Below are 18,742 nucleotides of genomic sequence, written 5' to 3'. Positions count from 1 at the left end.
GCTAGTATTAATATTTCAGAAACTGATCGACTGGGATTTTCCCACACAACCATCTCTAGGGTGTGAAAAGAGAAAATATCCAGTGAGCGGCAGTTCTCTAGATGTAAATGCCTTGTTGAGGTCAGAGATCAGAGGAGAATGACCAGAATGCTTTGAGCTGGTAGAAAAGCAGCAGTAACTCAGGTTCAGGCTGCTAGTGGTGTAAATTGTGTGGATTACTTAGTAGTAAGTGGACTTTGGTCCACTTACTACTAATTAAGCAGGATAATGCACCATGTCACAAAGCTCAAACCACCTCACTGACAATGAGTTCACTGCACTCAAATGGCCTCCACAGTTACTACATCTCACACCAACAGACCACCTTTGGGATGTGGTGGAACAGGAGATTTCTATCATAGGTGTGTAGCCGACAAATCTGCAGCAACTGTGTGACGCTATCATGCCGATATGGATCAAAATCTCTGATTTCTGCTCCTTGCTGAATCTATGCCATGAAGAATTAAGGCAGTTCTGAGAGGTCAGACTAGGCCCAACCTGGTTCTAGCACAGTGTACCTTATAAAGTGGCGGTGGTTTTTTTTTTTTTTACATGTAAATGCAAAATGGATTCATTCAACCTAAAAATAAGCAAGTAAATCATCACTTCAAGGTGTGACAACTTGTTCTTTAATTAAAAACACAGTCATTTGTACAAGAAATGTACACATAAAAATATACATGGACAACTACATACTTTATGAATGAATGAAGACACAATGTAAGCAAATGTTTAAAAAAAAACACATCAAAATGATGAAAAAAAAAGCCACAGAAAAAAGAAAAATAATGTGTTACTTTGCTTTGGTCTAGTCACAGTGGCTACATTTGAAATAGATATTTTGTCTAAATAAAAGACAATGTCACTCTGTTATACTATTTAGTGTTTTACATATTTACACAGAAATATGGTTATGCAATGATGAAGAGGAAGAAATGGGAATCCAAAATGCACACAGCACTTTGGAGTGAGTGAATCTGTTTTCAAACACCTGTGCTTGCTGTTAATATGTACCTGTGGTGAGTAATAACAGTCTAAGTTTAGTTAACAAAGTGAATGTGGTTGGATAAACTCATCTTGTTCCATTCAACGTTTACGTCCCATGCCTTTAATTTAATTTATGCACAGTGCAGACTTTTAATACTCTACAATACCTCTTCAGCCACAGTGATGTGGCGATGACATGCAAAATATAGACCAATCAAACATACAGACCAAATTTTGTGCACGGAGTTCCCCTGAATGTCCAGGAAACTTAACGTCTTGCTCTGACCTTAACTCAATAACGAATCTCTCAAAACGAATCATGCATTTCTAAATGAATGACGCGGCAAAACCCAACGATGACGACGTGAATGAGCGTGAGATTATGATACGAACAGTCAAGTGAAAGATCAATCAAAACGGAGAGACAACAGACCAAAAAGTAGCCTCAAATAAAAGCTCCCCACTTTATCGCCTGCAAAGTTTGGTCATTAGAAGGTTTTTCACACAGATTATATAATGTAAACATTAAATTTTCATGCATTACAGTATTAGGTGCACTCTTTCTATGCTGCCGCCTCCATTTGCAATTGATCCATCATTTGAAATATTGGTATGAGATATACATTAATCCACACACTTATACCAGTACTACAACAAAATATCTTCGGGTGCTATATATATATAAAAAATATACAACATCTCCTCCATTATATAGATTTTCATTTAACTATTAATCCTCGATATAGACTCTTTGCAAAATAAAAGTTATCAGCAGCCCACTCCTGCCATGCTCAGTCTTAAACACAGCCCTGCATAATACTGTGAGGAAACAGCAGAGCAGCCCACAGTTTTATATGTAACATGCTCCTCACTGGTTTATATTTAGGCCTTCAAAATCCGACCTGCCTTGAGGACATTCAGTGCTGGAGCTACTGCATCTGCAAACTCGCATCTCACTGCTGCATGAACCAGCTTCTTCTGAAATCTCATACAACATAGACATGCAGACATGCCAGTCTCACTTCCTGTATAGCAGTCAGTGAAGAGTATAATCTATGGGTGGGGGGGTGGGAGGTGAGGAGGGCAGGAAGACTTTATAAGAGTTATTTGGCTTTGCTTTGCCAAGAGGTACGTAAAGGGCACTAATGGGAGTGAAGGGGAATAAATGGAAAGAATGCAAACAGTTCAAACACTGGCTTAAATTGCTGTAATACTGTAAATATGCTCTATTTTTAGTTTCCTGATACCAACCACAGAGGTGCTGTTCACTGTTATAAAAATAGCTGAGAAAGAAGCAAAAAGAGAGAAGAAAAAGTCAGAAAAAAGACAAAGATAGAGGGGAATCGGCAGCAACCTGGAAATATCTGCCACCCTATGCTCTGCTTCCTAGTGCTTGATTATATAAAATGTTTATGTCAGAACTTGGTGCATTGTCTAACAGAGTTGACACAAGTGCAACAGTTGGTGGTCTAGAAAACATGAGAAGAGTTCAAATAAAGCATTTCCTTTGAGGGTTTGGCTTAGTGTCCTCAGTGGTTTAGGAAACAGCAGAATAGGATGTTCACGTGTAAGCAAAGAGGCGCATGTCAATATTGGTTTGTTTGAGTTTGACGATATTTTTCTTTTTTTCTTCTTCAAAAGAAAAACAGTTCTGTCCTGAACAAAAGAGGGTGGGAAAGTTGTGCAAAATAATAGCATGCTTCTCAGGGCGAGCAGACGCTCTCATTACTGCGTTTCTCAGACGTGACAATACATTCTTTATCAAATGCACACCGCTGAGAAAACAAAAATGCGGAAAAACAAAATATCCTCATTTCCTAGAATTTGTAAAGTGAACTGTTGATACTACAAACGCCATAAAATACAAACAGCAGTTAACAGTAATATTTGGGACTGGACAACTGGCACAGCTGCGGTTTGTGTCGCCAATGAGCACAGTTTGGGCAGGTGATGAGGTCATCTTTAGTAACCAGGTGATTAAGTGGACTTCTCTCGTGATGCACGATTACATGCATGCTGGTGTCTGAGTGTTTCATGTCGTGTGCTACCAAGAAAGTTGTGACCAGATTTCTCTGTGTGTAGTAATGTTTTTTTGCTTTAGGTTCCCATCGATTTTCAATACCCTGATCTGAACATGGTCTGAGAAACAAATACTTTCGCCGCTTTCGCTCCCACAGATTGAAAGAAGTCTTTGTGCTGGCTTTGTAGTGGAATAAAACCCATTAAAAGCGCAGTGGGAGCCACCTTATGAGGATTTATTGGAGTACATAAAGTTAGCAGGAAGTGAGAACGCACCTTTGGGAGAGCTCCCTTTTAACAGTGACGGGTGGTGAGTGCTTGCTCAATGATCCAAGGTAAAGCCATGTTGAAGATAGTGCAGTATTTGGCCCAGAGTTGAGTGTTTGGTTTACACCTTCAGAGTCTTCTGTGAGTTGTGTTGCCATGGTTTTTATTTTGGCATATTACTCTCTCAGTGAGTGTGTGTTTATATCTCTGTGGCAGTGATTTCCTCAAAGTGGATGTCATTGCTGCCACTGCGCACTTCATAGTCCTCCATGTCCCTGTTCTCCAGCTCCAGACTCAGCTCCCTCATCACTCTCTCCAGATCACGGTTGCGACGGTACATCTGGATGTAGTTCTGCTGCAGCTGCTTCTGGTAGTGGATTACCTGAGTTGATGGACAAACGGTGCTTGAGTAAGTACATAGGTAAGGAGGATTAGGATAAGCTTTATAATCTATTTTGACATGTGTGACACTGAAGGAAAAGATTAAAATTCAGTCAGCAAGAAATGTTTACCTTCTCCTTCTCCTCCTGCCACACCCTCCTCTCTTCGTCAAAACGTGACAGCTGCTCCTCACTAGTCCTCCTCTCATACATGAGCTCAGCCTTCAGCCTATCCACCTGTTTCAGTGGTGAAAGGTGTACCATGTTTAGCTCCTTTACTTACAGAAATTTGAAAAAATTAACAAGCTAACCATCCTCTTTCGATGGGTCTATCAACTACATATTTCATAAAGGACAGCACAGAACATAAAGTCGGTTTACAGGGTTTATAGAAAAAGTAAAAGCACAAAAGTATTCCTATCAAAAAGCCTCAAAACTGAGCCTGAACACAAAACTTGCACCAATTCATTTTCATCACAGATGCCTGGAAAAGGTAGAGAAAAAAACACTTACCTGTTGCCTGAGTCCCAACACTGTTTCTGCATTCTGCCTCTGAGCCTTTGCTTCATCACTCTCTCCTCCCCAGACCAGATGAGTCTCCTCTCCGCTGCGGTACACAGAGGGGCTGGGACCTCCCCGTCCTGCCACAGCTCTACCCTGTTGGAGCGAAAGGCTCATACATTGCCCTTTCATGGTTGCACTGCCAGGCAGAATAGGTCCGCTGTGACTGGACAGCACATCACGTAGCCGGGCTGACTCCTCTTCCAAACGGCCCACTTTCTCACGGAGCAGCTCAGCTTCACTCTTGCGTCTCTGGAGTTCATTTTCGCAGACTTCCAGCTCCAGTGACCGTGTCCGCAGGGCAGCCTGGGCCTCTTGGGCTCGAGCCTGGCTTGCTTGCAGTTCCGAGCGAGCTTCTCTCAGCTGGGCCTTCAAGACCACAATGTCTCCTGCCTTCTGGCTGAGCTCTGACTGGATCTCTTTAAGCTGCTGCTTCAGAAGAGAGATCTCTCCTGACTTTTGACACACCTGACGAACAACAGAGTAAAACAGAGATGAAAGCATTGAAAATATTGAACTAGTTCTCTCTATCACATACAACAAACACCTTACCCAAATAGGCTGCAATTCACAGTTGAGATATTTAATCACTACGCTGTCACTGACAAATTTGTGTCTGACTGTCCAGACACTGTCGAGTATCTGACTTTCACCCACCTCCCACTTTGTCTCCTCCAGACGTGGCCCTAGCTGGGTCTGCTCCCTCTGGATTGTGGCACACCTCCTTTCCAGTGTCTCTCTGTCCTGCAGCAGAGAGGAGAAGTCCTCCTGTAGCTTCTTTTTCTCCTGCTGTAGTTGAAATACCTTACAACACACAAAGATGCACATTTTCAAGCAAACATACATACAAAAACACATATGCTACTCTAAAATAAGGTATGCATGCAGACAGAAAACTACTAAAACACAAGAAAACATTAAAAATAATTGGAAAAAAACAGATTTGTAGCAGAGTTGGGGTTCACTGCAATTTTATCTGTAAGTTTTAGGATTTAAGGTTTAAATTTCTTCATTTAATAATATTTTTAAAATACTTAGCACACCTGCAACTGAAGCACCTGCTGTGCTCTTTGTGCCTTCTGAGAGGCCTGCTTCATCTTCATGGCACAGCTCTGTCTCAGTTCCTCCATCTCTCTTTCACAGCGGCGCTGCTTCTCTTCGTACACCTGTCACAGTAACAGACATTGATGAGAGGTCCAGCATCAGCTCTTCATCATATTAAGTTTTTATTTGGTGTCTTGAGGCGACTGTGTCTCACCTGGCAGATGGCAGCTTCGTTCTCATCCAGATTTTCTCGGAGCTGCTGGAGCTCCAGGTCTCGTTCCCTCAGCTTCTCTTCCAGCTCCCTCACCACGGCCTCGTAACCCTCCACAGCTGGTGGGGAGTGGCCACAGGACCCGCTGTCTGACAGGGGCTGCCCGCGCCCACTAAGTGACCCCGAGCCTGTGCTCTTGCTGGATGAGGAACGTCCACTGTCTGAGTTACTGTGACCATGGCTCCCACTTCCACCAGAAGTGTTTCGGCCTACGCCTGACACAGGCTCCAGCTGGCCTCCAGACCCAGAACCAGCACTGGAGCCCTCACTGGGGGCCAAACTGTAGCCTGTGCTGCTGTGAGTAGGGAGGCTGGAGAGGGAGTTCCTCCCTGAATCTGACATGGAGCAAGACTGGCTGCTCCGAGCATTGCGGCCAATGCTGTAAGAGTTACACTTCCCTTCTGAGTTGGAACTGCTGCTTCCACCGTTACCGCTTGTACCACTGGAACTGCTGGATCCTCCATGAGGCAGCAGTAGGTTGAGGCTGGCTTGGCTCTCTGACAGAGTGCTGCCCCCTGGTCGTGGTGAAAGATAATGGACGGAGTGACGATTCTTAGGAACAACAGGTTTGAACGCTGTAGGACGGATCAGCACTTTCTCCATGTTCTGAAAGTATAGATTATTTAAAAAAAAAAAAAGACAGCATTAGCGACTGCTGTGCTAATTAATAACAGTTGAATAAAACTCATTAGTAAAGGGTGAGTGATATGCTGGCAGGTCACCCCACCAAGCGCTGATTAGTTTGGTTTGGTTTAATTGATATTCATAGGGTTCATTAAGCAATTTCCTCAATGATATTCCCATCGTATAAGATAGATAGGCAAAAGAAGGAGAAGATTAGAGGAGAGGACAGAAAGAAATCTGATTAAAGGGCAGCGAAACAAAGGGCACAGAAGAGACGAGACAAAGACAAGAGGGCGTGAAAGCATCTTCTCCTCCGTAAGCATTTTCTTAATGATCTTCCTCATGGTTCACTAAAGACGTCACTGGATGTGAGAGAGCTCTGACACTCATCATGATGCGTCTGCAAGGTGAGCAGCTGTCAAATGATCCATCTGAGCCTGTCAGGCCCGTTTTTAAGCTTCCCTCTGGATCGATAGAAATAAATAGCCAATTAGACAGCTGAGGTAATCTGTTGTAAAACATCTTCACACAGGCAGCAGGAATGCTCGTGTGAGTACAGGACCTATTCCAGCAGAGATAAAAGATTTAAAAAAAAAAGGTCCTCACGATGATATTTAATGACCTGGCATGTAATATTGAGCTGTAATCTAAGAAGAAACTGACCTATAAATATCTTCAGGTCGGAAACCAAGGCAACTGACAGAGGTGCTGGGGATTCAGTGTCAAGCTGAAAGGCACTTCCAGTAAGGTGGTGTTTCCTCTTTCTTCACCACCCTACTGCCCCAAAGGCAAATAATATATGTAATACATTAAGGTATGGTAAAAGATTATTACATGGTTCAAGATCATTCAATTATTCCTTTTAAATTCTTTTCTGAGAGCTTTCAACCACATCTCATAGGAGTCATTAGTAAATTTCAGAAGACTGATGTGGACTCAGGGTTTTATCAAAGGCACCGGCAATCAATTTGGACCCTCAGCATGTGTCCCAGATGCTTGCATCAGGGTAGATGTTTACTCCCCACAAAGATACCACTAACTGATAGAGACCGACATTTATCCCATGTTTTATTGCCCTGTTTTTAATATTAAACATAAGCCTAAATACCAAGGTGCCACTTCTCTTCTTTCCTATCCCTCGATTCACTGTGGCAGTGCAGGATATTTGGATGTATTGTATGCGTTATTCCATTCTGACTTTAACAATGAACTTTCAATATATCTTTCACCTTCTCCAGCTGTCCGGACACTGGGATGAGTTTGGGAGGAGGTCCACCAATGTTGCCATTTAGAGTCCTGTTGTCTCTTTGGTCCTCCGAGTCGCTGCAGGGACTTGCAGCAGTCAGCACCAGGTTATCGTTCCAGTCACCAACCACCACCTCATCACTCACATACCCAAAGTTCCCATTAGTGCCGCCACCAACACCGCCTACTGCTCCAGCAACAGCTCCACCCCCTCCGGCCCCAGCAGAGTTTCCAGGCCGTGGCTGCTTCTTTGTGGGAAGCGGTGGAGGCAGAACCTGAGCCTGAGGCTGTGTTTGGTTGCTGATAACCAGCAGCTGCTCCAGGGAGCTCCCACTGCGGAGGGTATTATCCTGAAGCCGGAAGCAGCTGGTAGCTGGCGTGGAGCGGCGTGGCTTGGTGGCGAATTCGCTGGCAGCCCTGCAGTGTCTCTCCTGATATGTCCGGCCTGATATGAGACTGCTCACAGAACCCATGGCTGTGTCAGTACTGCAGTGCCCACAGGGGCCTGAGCAGGGACCCGAGGGGGAGTGGGATGATAGCGGCCGGCACTGCTGGACGTCGAGGCCTGGATTGGGGTGGTCACTCACAGTCACGGGTAGTGCCTGAACCAGAGCCATGGTAGCCCGACGGCGTCAGACGCACCACACACTCTGATAAGAGAGAAAATAGACAAAAAATGTTTAATTTATACTCTGGATACAACTATTACACAGGCTGTGTTAGAGATTTTTATATTCTTTAGTTAAAAGATGTTATACATGTATTATTATTTTAACTGCCAATTGTGGTGTACACACACACACACACAAAAAAAAAAACCTCTTCCTTGCAAAGAAGAAGAAAGAAACCCAAAACAATACATGGCACTAGGACCCAGAAAAGATCACTGCACAAAGCTGCACTGTGGGGAGGTCAGTGAAACTCTACAAAGGTGTGGGCTGTAGCTGCAGAGCCACACATACAAGAGAGATGATATGATGAAGACTAACGCCCACTGTAATGATATTAGTACCTACATTATAAGTTAACTCTAGGTACTAATAACAACAGTAATATCTTACTATAAATTATCATAGGACATGTTTCACATAAAAACTGATTTTTAAAATGTTTGCCCTGGCAGATTAATACTAATTCAAGAAATAAAAGGCCTAAGAAATCATATGAAATAACACTGATCCATATATGAATTAAAAGATTTTAAAGACATAAGGAGCAGTAATAATGCCATTCCTCCTGGGACCACTTGCATTGTTATTCATAGTACAGTAATTTATATCTGACAGTACGGGCCTGATCTGGAGCATGATCTGGAGTTCCTACATGGAAAGTCTTAGGTGGTGCAGCATTCATCCCTCCCCTTCCATTGTCCTGCTTTTAAAACAAATTGGACATCAATGACATGACAATGGACGTGACATTGTTTAAGCCAGAAATAGCATGAAATGGGAGCTGGGTTTGAGGTGGGTTTACAAAGGGGCTTGCAGAAGCAGCAGCAGCAACTGTATGTAGGGTGAAGCAGCTTAAACACACTGTACGATTCCTACAGTAGAGTTACAGAGACTTGGAGAATCATTGGAGAACCTGTTCAGGCTGCATGTGGTAGCCCAACAGCTTCCTCAAATTATGATGCTTTTTGGCACCAATCTACAAACCCTGTAAGTAAATTACTTCACTGTCCACTCAATAACATGGGAAACAGTCAGGTTATTCTTAAATTGTCACTCAGACAACATTATTAAATACATATCTTTTCACTTGGTGTTGGCTCTCACTGCGGTATTGTATCACTTCCTGTTCCTGTTTCGGAGCACAGTGTTTTGCTGTCTGTTAGCTGTTATATCTGTATAACTCGATTTATCTGGATAATAACATATTTTAGTGTAATCTTCACTTACTTTACATAGCATACTCTTTGCTGAATCACCTGTATTCACATTACTCACTTTATTTGTTTTTAGAAATTCGCTAGCTTAGCTCAGCTAGTAGCTTAGCCCTTAGCCGACTCACTACCAGCATGGCTTCTTCTCCTGTCTCTCCTGCACTTTCCTGCTCTGGGTGTCACATGTTTAGTTACTCCTCGGCCTCCTTTAGCAGTAACGGTACTTGTAATAAATGTTGTCTGTTTGTAGCTCTGGAGGCCAGGCTTTCTGAACTGGAGACTCGGCTCCGCACCCTGGAAAATCCTACATCTAGCCAGGCCCCTGTAGCGGGTGCGGACCATGGTAGCTTAGCCGCCGTTAGCTCCCCCCCAGCAGATCCCGAGCAGCAGGGAAAACAGGCCAGCTGGGTGACGGTGAGGAGGAAGCGTAGTCCTAAGCAGAAGCCCCGGGTACACCACCAACCTGTTCACGTCTCTAACCGTTTTTCTCCACTCGGCGACACACCCGCCGAGGAACAAACTCTGGTTATTGGTGACTCTGTTTTGAGAAACGTGAAGCTAGAGACACCAGCGACCATAGTCAAATGTCTTCCAGGGGCCAGAGCAGGCGACATTCATGGAAATTTGAAACTGCTGGCTAAGGCTAATCGTAGATTTGGTAAGATCGTTATTCACGTCGGCAGTAATGACACTCGGTTACGCCAATCGGAGGTCACTAAAATTAATATTGACTCGGTGTGTAACTTTGCAAAAACGATGTCGGACTCTGTAGTTTTCTCTGGGCCCCTCCCCAATCAGACCAGGAGCGACATGTTTAGCCGCATGTTCTCCTTGAATCGCTGGCTGTCTGAGTGGTGTCCAAAAAATGACGTGGGCTTCATAGATAATTGGCAAAGTTTCTGGGGAAAACCTGGTCTTGTTAGGAGAGACGGCATCCATCCCACTTTGGATGGAGCAGCTCTCATTTCTAGAAATCTGGCCAAATTTATTAACCCTCCTAAAAACTGACTACCCAGGGTTGAGACCAGGAAGCAGAGTTGCAGTCTTACACGCCTCTCTGCAGCTTCTCTCCTCCTGCCATCCCCCCAAAACCCCATCCCCATAGAGTCGGTGCCTGCTCCCAGACCACCAAAAACCAAAGCTAAAATCAGCAAAAAGCTATTTAAGCATAAAAATTCAAAAACAATAAATAATACAGCTTCATCAACTGCACCAAAAAATAAAACAATTAAATGTGGATTGTTAAACATTAGGTCTCTCTCTTCCAAGTCCCTATTAGTAAATGATTTAATAATTGATCAACGTATTGATTTATTCTGCCTTACAGAAACCTGGTTACAGCAGGATGAATATGTTAGTTTAAATGAATCAACACCCCCGAGTCACAGTAACTGTCAGAATGCTCGAAGCACAGGTCGAGGAGGAGGATTAGCTGCAATCTTCAATTCCAGCTTATTAATTAATCAAAGACCCAGACAAAGTTTTCATTCTTTTGAAAGCCTGACTCTTAGTCTTGTCCATCCTAATTGGGAAAATCAAAAACCTGTTTTATTTGTTATTATCTATCGTCCACCTGGTCCTTACTCAGAGTTTCTGTCTGATTTCTCAGACTTTTTATCTGATTTAGTGCTCAGTTCAGATAAAATAATTATAGTGGGTGATTTTAACATCCATGTAGATGCTGAGAATGACAGCCTCAACACTGCATTTAATCTATTGTTAGATTCAATTGGCTTCTCTCAAAATGTAAAGGAGCCCACCCACCACTTTAATCATACTCTGGATCTTGTCCTAACATATGGCATAGAAACTGAAGACCTAACAGTATTCCCTGAAAGCCCCCTCCTGTCTGATCATTTCTTAATAACATTTACATTTACTTTAATGGATTACACAGCAGTGGGGAATAAGTTTAATTACAGTAGAAGTCTTTCTGAAAGTGCTGTAACTAAGTTTAAGGATCTAATTCCTTCATTGTTATGCTCTTCAGTGCCATGTGCCAACACAGTGCAGAGCAGCTACCTAAACTCTGCTCCCACTGAGGTCGATTATCTCGTCAATAGTTTTACATCCTCACTGCGTATAACTTTGGATACTGTGGCTCCTCTGAAAAGGAAAGCTTCAAATCAGAAGTGCCTGACTCCGTGGTATAATTCACAAACGCACAGCTTAAAGCAGATAACCCGAAAGCTGGAGAGGGAATGGCGTCTCACTAAATTAGAAGATGCTCATTTAGCCTGGAAAAAGAGTTTGTTGCTCTATAAAAAAGCCCTCCGTAAAGCTAGGACATCTTACTATTCATCATTAATTGAAGAAAATAAGAACAACCCCAGGTTTCTTTTCAGCACTGTAGCCAGGCTGACAGAGTCAGAGCTCTGTAGAGCCGAGTATTCCTTTCACGTTAACTAGTAGTGACTTCATGGATTTCTTTACAAATAAAATTTTAGACATTCGAGAAAAAATTATTCATAACCATCTCAAAGATTATTCTTCATGTTCGGCTGCTTTCAGCACTGCTGGTATTTGTTTAGACTCTTTTGCTCCAGTTGATCTTTCAGAGTTAACTTCAATAGTTACTTCCTCCAAACCAGCAACATGTTTATTAGATCCCATTCCTACTAGACTGTTCAAAGAAGTCTTTCCAATTATTGATGCTTCAATCTTAAAAATGATCAATCAGTCTTTATTAGTTGGCTATGTACCACAGACCTTCAAGGTGGCTGTAATTAAACCTCTGCTTAAAAAGCCATCACTTGACCCAGCTGTCTTAGCTAATTATAGGCCAATCTCCAACCTTCCTTTTCTCTCAAAGATTCTTGAAAGAGTAGTTGTAAAACAGCTAACTGATCATCTGCAGAGGAACGGTTTATTTGAAGAGTTTCAGTCAGGTTTCAGAATTCATCACAGTACAGAAACAGCATTAGTGAAGGTTACAAATGATCTTCTTAGAGCCTCTGACAGTGGACTCATCTCTGTTCTTGTCCTGTTGGACCTCAGTGCAGCTTTTGATACTGTTGACCATAACATTTTATTACAGAGATTAGAGTTTGCTATAGGTATTAACGGTACTGCACTGCAGTGGTTTGAATCATATTTATCTCATAGACTCCAATTTGTTCATGTAAATGGGGAGTCTTCTTCACACACTAAGGTTAATTATGGAGTTCCACAGGGTTCTGTGCTAGGACCAATTTTATTTACATTATACATGCTTCCCTTAGGCAGTATTATTAGAAAGGATTGCATCAATTTTCATTGTTATGCAGATGATACTCAGCTTTACCTATCAATGAAGCCAGATGACACACATCAATTAGTTAAACTGCAGGAATGTCTTAAAGATATTAAGGCCTGGATGACCTCTAATTTCCTGCTTCTAAATTCAGATAAAACTGAAATTCTTGTTCTCGGCCCCACAAATCTTAGAAACATGGTGTCTAACCAGATACTTACTCTGGATGGCATTACTTTGGCCTCCAGTAACACTGTGAGAAATCTTGGAGTCATTTTTGACCAGGATATGTCCTTCAATGCACATATTAAACAAATATGTAGGACCGCTTTTTTGCATTTGCGCAATATTTCTAAAATTAGAAACATCCTTTCTCAGAGTGATGCTGAAAAGCTCATTCATGCATTTATTACTTCTAGGCTGGATTATTGTAATTCATTATTATCAGGCTGTCCTAAAAGCTTTCTGAAAAGCCTTCAGCTGATCCAAAATGCTGCAGCTAGAGTACTGACAGGGACTAGAAAGAGAGAGCATATTTCTCCCATATTGGCTTCTCTTCATTGGCTCCCTGTTAAATCTAGAATAGAATTTAAAATTCTTCTCCTCACATACAAGGTCTTGAATAATCAGGCACCATCTTATCTCAAAGACCTCATAGTACCATATCACCCCAACAGAGCACTTCGCTCTCAGACTGCTGGCTTACTTGTGGTTCCAAGGATACTTAAGAGTAGAATGGGAGGCAGAGCCTTCAGCTTTCAGGCCCCTCTTCTGTGGAACCAGCTTCCAGCTTGGATTCGGGAGACAGACACCCTCTCTATTTTTAAGATTAGGCTTAAAACTTTCCTTTATGATAAAGCTTATAGTTAGGGCTGGATCAGGTGACCCTGAACCATCCCTTAGTTATGCTGCTATAGGCCTAGTCTGCTGGGGGGTTCACATAATGCACTGTTTCTCATTCACCTTATTTACTTTGTTTATACTCCACTCTGCATTTAATCATTAATTGATATTAATCTCTGGCTCTCTTCCACAGCATGTCTTTCTCTCCCCTCAGCCCAACCGGTCGCGGCAGATGACTGCCCCTCCCTGAGCCTGGTTCTGCTGGAGGTTTCTTCCTGTTAAAAGGGAGTTTTTCCTTTCCACTGTCGCCAAGTGCTTGCTCATAGGGGGTCGTTTTGACTGTTGGGTTTTCTCTGTATTATTGTAGGGTCTTTACCCACAATACAAAGCGCCTTGAGGCGACAGTTTGTTGTGATTTGGCGCTATATAAATAAAATTGAATTGAATTAATGTATACAATATTTAAATGTAATAGATTTACTTTAACAGTACCCTTTGCAGCAATGAAGCAAACTTATTTTTTCTGATTTTAAGCCTGCTGCCACTGATTTGCTACGGCCACTTTACAGCTGTTTGAAATATTTCAACCCTCCCCCCGGGTCATGGCTCATCCCTCATTAAATATACTGTATCTACTGCTAATTGCCAGTGTCATTAACGAGGCAGGCGGAGAAAAAAAATGAGGATGGATTTAGTAAAGGGTGAGGGGGGTGAGACACAATCATCACAGCTCCAGCTGTTTTGTGATATTCCTGAGTGTCCTCATCTGAACTTGCGAGCAGTCATCTGTGTATTATCCCTAAAGTGGTTTGAAATTTATTCACTTTACCGTTTTATGACGACAAAGCTCACACCCGTCAAAAAAAAAAAAACCATCTCTGAAGGAAATGAATATTAGCTTCAGTCGGTTGCTGCACTATTTTTAGGCAGAGAAACATGGATAGATATTATTAACACAGTAAGTGGCAGCAGATTAAGTCGTCCATTTGCAGATAGTATTATCGGGGTGGGGGGGCTTGTGTCCTCAGCCTGCTGTGCCAAACTCAAACCCGTCTGGCCAAGTGCAATAATCCTTTGGTGCCATGGCTGCACAAAGTCGTGTACAGACGGACATGTTCATGAACATCGTCTCTGAACAAAACGGTGGACAATCATCTCCCAAGAGAAGTCTGTAGTCTTGGAAATACAGTAAATAAAAACACCAGCTGTGGATAAGGAAGACATGAACGAGAACAGTTTTGGTTGCCTGAAAGTGTTTACACCTGTATCAGATCACACAAATTGAGGCAATAGTGCAAACTTTTTGAACAGTGTCTCCTTGAAGGCGTTTATGGTGTTGGTTGGTTGTTAAACACAAAAATGGGTGCAGCACCTCAGCTCATCCTTAGTCTGAAACAAGCCATCTTAGTTCCTTTCCCTTCAGGGTAATCCTACCTTTAAGAGAACATTCTTTTACCTGGCTGTTCATTGCAAACATAAGCTTTGAACAGCAAAGTAGGTGGGAGCGCTCTGCTGACAGCTGGATATCTTCTTGTCTATGACATTATGTAGCAGAATAGAATTCATAGTTTATCTGCCAAAGAGTACTCTGCAACTTTTCCATGCTGTCAAAAGGTGTTTGGAACACCACAAACACAACAACCAAATAGTCATAACAGAGTTGGGTGGCACGTAAATGAGTAAAAAAAAAAAAGATTAAATGCATTATCATGTCATCTTAATAATGCCTCATAACTAACTGCACATGTTGGGGAACACATTGCACGTCTGCCGTCACACGCATATAGACTTGAGTGACATCCCATTCTTCATCCATAGGCTTTAATGTAATGTTGGCCCACACACTGCAGTTATAAACAGCTTCAACTCTTCTAGGAAGGCTTTCCACAAGGTTTAGGAGTGTGTTTCTGGGAATTTTTGTCTATACTTCCAGAAGAGCATTTGTGAGGTCAGACACTGATGTTAGATGAGAAGGCCTGGCTCACAGTCTCTGCTTTAATTCATCCCAAAGGTGTTCTATTGGGTTGAGGTCAGGACTGTGTAGCTCAGTCAAGTTCTTCAACACCAAACTGGCTCATCCATGTCTTTATGGACCTGCTTTGTGCACTGGAACAGGAAGGGGCCATCCCTAAATTGTTCCCACAAAATTGGGAGCATGAAATTGTCCAAAATGTCTTGGTATGCTGAAACATTAAGAATTCCTTCCACTGGAACTAAGGAGCCGAGCCCAACTACTGAAAAACAACCCCACACCATAATCCCCCCTCCACCAAATCTTACACTTGGCACAATGCAGCCAGACAAGTACTGTTCAACTGCCAAACCCAGACTAGTCCTGTCATAGCCGGAACATCTTCTATTATTTGTTATGTTGTTTTCTTGGGGCGGAGTCTGGGCTCAAGTTATGTTACACACCTGTTCCTCATCTCCTCATCTGCCTGTATCTGAAGGCTGGAGGGGCAGCAGTTCATCATGTGATTGTTTTCACCCATGTGGGGTAACTAGGCTCCTTATGTTTACTCTCTACCAGTTGTCTGTTAATACTAAGCCTGTTACTGCATCTGCCTAGACCACTGATCTCCCATTCTACGTCTCATTTCAGAACTCACCTGCTTACCCCAGGTAAGTTCCTCCATCTTCTATCATCCCAAATAACTGCACTGGGGACTAGAGTGGAATTTGCCACAAAAAAGATTCTCCTGCCTCCCAGACCACCTTCACTGAATTTGCCATTCGGAAGAACGCCGTGAAGAAACACATCTGCCTGCCCACTCTCCACCGTGATAACCTAATGACTCTGTTGGGAGGACTGTGTCCCGTTCACAGAACTTCTGACCACACCAGAAGTTTTTTCTTACAGCCAGTATTTCACATTCCAACAAAAGTCCCTCATCAAACCACTAATTTTGATTTGGAACAAAAGCTACCATCCAAATCATGTTGCTTTGTTTTACACAGCAAATGCACTGGTGAATTAAGAAAACATAACATGCAGTTTCACAATCAGCTTCACCCCTCTCTCATCACATCTAGTTTCAAAACACCAAGATGGCAACAGTGAAAATGCTCGACTGTAGACTTCAAAACGAGGCTCCGCAAACTAATGGGTGACATCATGATGGCATAGGATCCTCAAGCGGTCACTAGAGGAACTGCAGTTTTTGGCACTTCAATGTTGACTTCATTTTTCTGCCCTGGAGGTTGCCTCACACAGCAGGAAACAGTCCAGTTCCGACACGTTTGCAATATACACTTAAAATACTCCGTGTGATTTAGATGAGGGAGCCTTCTAGGCAGAGCATGCAGCAGTACACGACACCCATTCATAAGCAGTAAATGCCACAGATATTAGAGCTTTGCTATTTGCACACTGGCGCAATCAGACATCAAGTTAAAGACCCAGTAATCTCCCATTTGAGAGCGTTGGACATTTGCTGTTTCGCATGCAGCTCTGTTGGGTAAGGAAAAGCTGAAATATTTTGAGAAATAGTATAGAGAATAGAGAAATAATAGAGTTTATATATAATGATTAGCTCTCAATAAAGTCATCAAGTTTAAGGTAACAAAAACTTTATCGCCAAGTCACTGCATTCACGTGGGAGTTGAGGGAGAACGTATGGTTCAAACTATTCATCAGTAAGCAGGAAGATTCAGTTCCTGTCAGTTCACTCCATACTGACTAAACTGTTTGCACGTACGTGGCAGGGAGTGACGGGGAGTTAAAGAGATGAGACAGGCTTCGTGAGTACTCATGAGTCAAGGAGATAAAGATATGCAGGCTATGTGATCACTTCCAATGCCAAAATAATCATGCCTTGCACAACCTCCTTTCACCTTTGATCCAGATCTGCCCCCCCACCCCCACCCCCGTTCTGCTCTTCACTCCCAGCCCTGACAAGGACCTCTCAGGCAGGGATAATAGAATTAACAACCCTCTGCTACCATCAACTGTGACCCCCTCCTCCAGAGGATTTAGAGGGGGACTGGGGGGTGGCTGGTCTGATTTGGCCCTCCCACCCCTGTGACCTCTGAGGTTAGGGTTTTGTTCTGGCTACTCTGGCAACAAATCTCAAAAGCTAATTTCCCCCCTCTGATGTTGCTCACTGGTTGGTTCTGAAAGTTACTGAAACCCTGCTCTCCTTCTTGGTTGCATTCCTCTGAAAAAGTGAAAATACTTTTACAATCCGCTCCATCCGCTCTCACTATTTCCTCCACCTTCCTCATTACACGCATCCTCCTCTGCTGTCAGCAGCACCAGACAGGCAGAGAAAAACCAGTCATCACCACTAAATATAGAAAACATCTCAAGTGCCTGAAATCATTCTGATAGTCTTTCATGAGGCATTTCTCTCAGCGAGGCATTTGATTCGGCATTCAAAAATAAACTCCAATAGTGTCGCAGCTAGCTGTGATGGGGTCAACCCAGGGGCACTTTACACCATATCCTGACACTCTAAAACTATTAAATGATGCTGAACCGCTTAAAGGCAACCTCACTGCTTCTGACAGGAATTGGAAATACACCAAGTGGATGTGAGAGTTTAGCCTCTGCATGGTACCAACTGGCCCAGGATGAATGAGAGCAGGACTGACAGAAGAAAGAAGTTCCCAGGTAGCTCTCTAACAAGATCCAGAAGTCACTTCTGTGACGGGGAAATAATCCCGTTATGATAAGTCTGTTAATAACACCAGTACTACCCAGGAGAGGAAGCCCATTATTGTCCAGCTGCAGATTGCCCCTTGCAATCACACGCAACCTCTGAGCTGTTCCGGAGACTCTGCTGGGCTCAGGACAAACTTAGAAAAGTGAGAATAAGAAGGAAGAAAAAGAAAGGGGATAAGGGGCAAACATACAAAGGCAGGCTGGTGGAGGGTTTTGACTGGGGGTTTAGGGGATTTTCCAATATCAGGTAACCAAAAAAGAGGTGCCAAATAGGAATGAGAACCATGCATCTATAATCCTGTTTACCATTATTTTGCCAGCACAGAGACACAGAGGTCTGAGCACTTTAACATCTCAAGTCAAATGTGAAGCGAGACGACTTGTCTTTTCTGAACCACCTCCTGCTGACCTAGCAAAAATGCTGTTACTCATGCCGGCTTGCAGGAATTTTCCTTCAAGCCAACAAGCCGGAGACAGCAGTGAAATGAAATGAAATCCACACGGCAGGCTACAGCTGTGCTATGGTTGTGAAAACAAGCCATGCCGAAGCATCTTCAGTCCTGTGAAACCTGAGGGATTATGAGTGCATGTTGTCAGGCAGCAGAGTGTAGTCTGTTTAAACTTAAATAATATAACTAGCAAATTGTACTTTCCTGTGTAATTCAAACAGCCTGATGACATTGTG

The 18,742-nt window shown here is 43.0% G+C and overlaps 1 protein-coding gene across 2 annotated transcripts in view; it reads right to left on the bottom strand.

Annotated features, from left to right (window-relative positions):
- Positions 1-645: 645 nt before the first annotated feature.
- The window catches only part of lzts2a (leucine zipper, putative tumor suppressor 2a), a 53,120-nt gene continuing 35,023 nt past the window's right edge, over positions 646-18,742 (bottom strand). For both annotated transcript variants that reach the window (XM_030748103.1, XM_030748104.1), the window contains 7 exons: positions 7,422-8,087; positions 5,512-6,174; positions 5,297-5,419; positions 4,911-5,057; positions 4,206-4,721; positions 3,825-3,929; positions 646-3,694 (listed from right to left, as the gene is read on the bottom strand). In XM_030748103.1, coding sequence (XP_030603963.1) covers positions 3,512-3,694; positions 3,825-3,929; positions 4,206-4,721; positions 4,911-5,057; positions 5,297-5,419; positions 5,512-6,174; positions 7,422-8,054 — 2,370 coding nt within the window. In that variant the 5' untranslated portion in view covers positions 8,055-8,087 and the 3' untranslated portion in view covers positions 646-3,511. The remainder of the gene's footprint in view (positions 3,695-3,824; positions 3,930-4,205; positions 4,722-4,910; positions 5,058-5,296; positions 5,420-5,511; positions 6,175-7,421; positions 8,088-18,742) is intronic.

Source organism: Archocentrus centrarchus, chromosome 15, assembly GCF_007364275.1.
Source record: "Archocentrus centrarchus isolate MPI-CPG fArcCen1 chromosome 15, fArcCen1, whole genome shotgun sequence".
Classification (NCBI taxonomy): Eukaryota; Metazoa; Chordata; class Actinopteri; order Cichliformes; family Cichlidae; genus Archocentrus; species Archocentrus centrarchus.
Note: the sequence above shows the minus strand (reverse complement) of the source record. Positions and strands in the feature narration are given on the sequence as shown.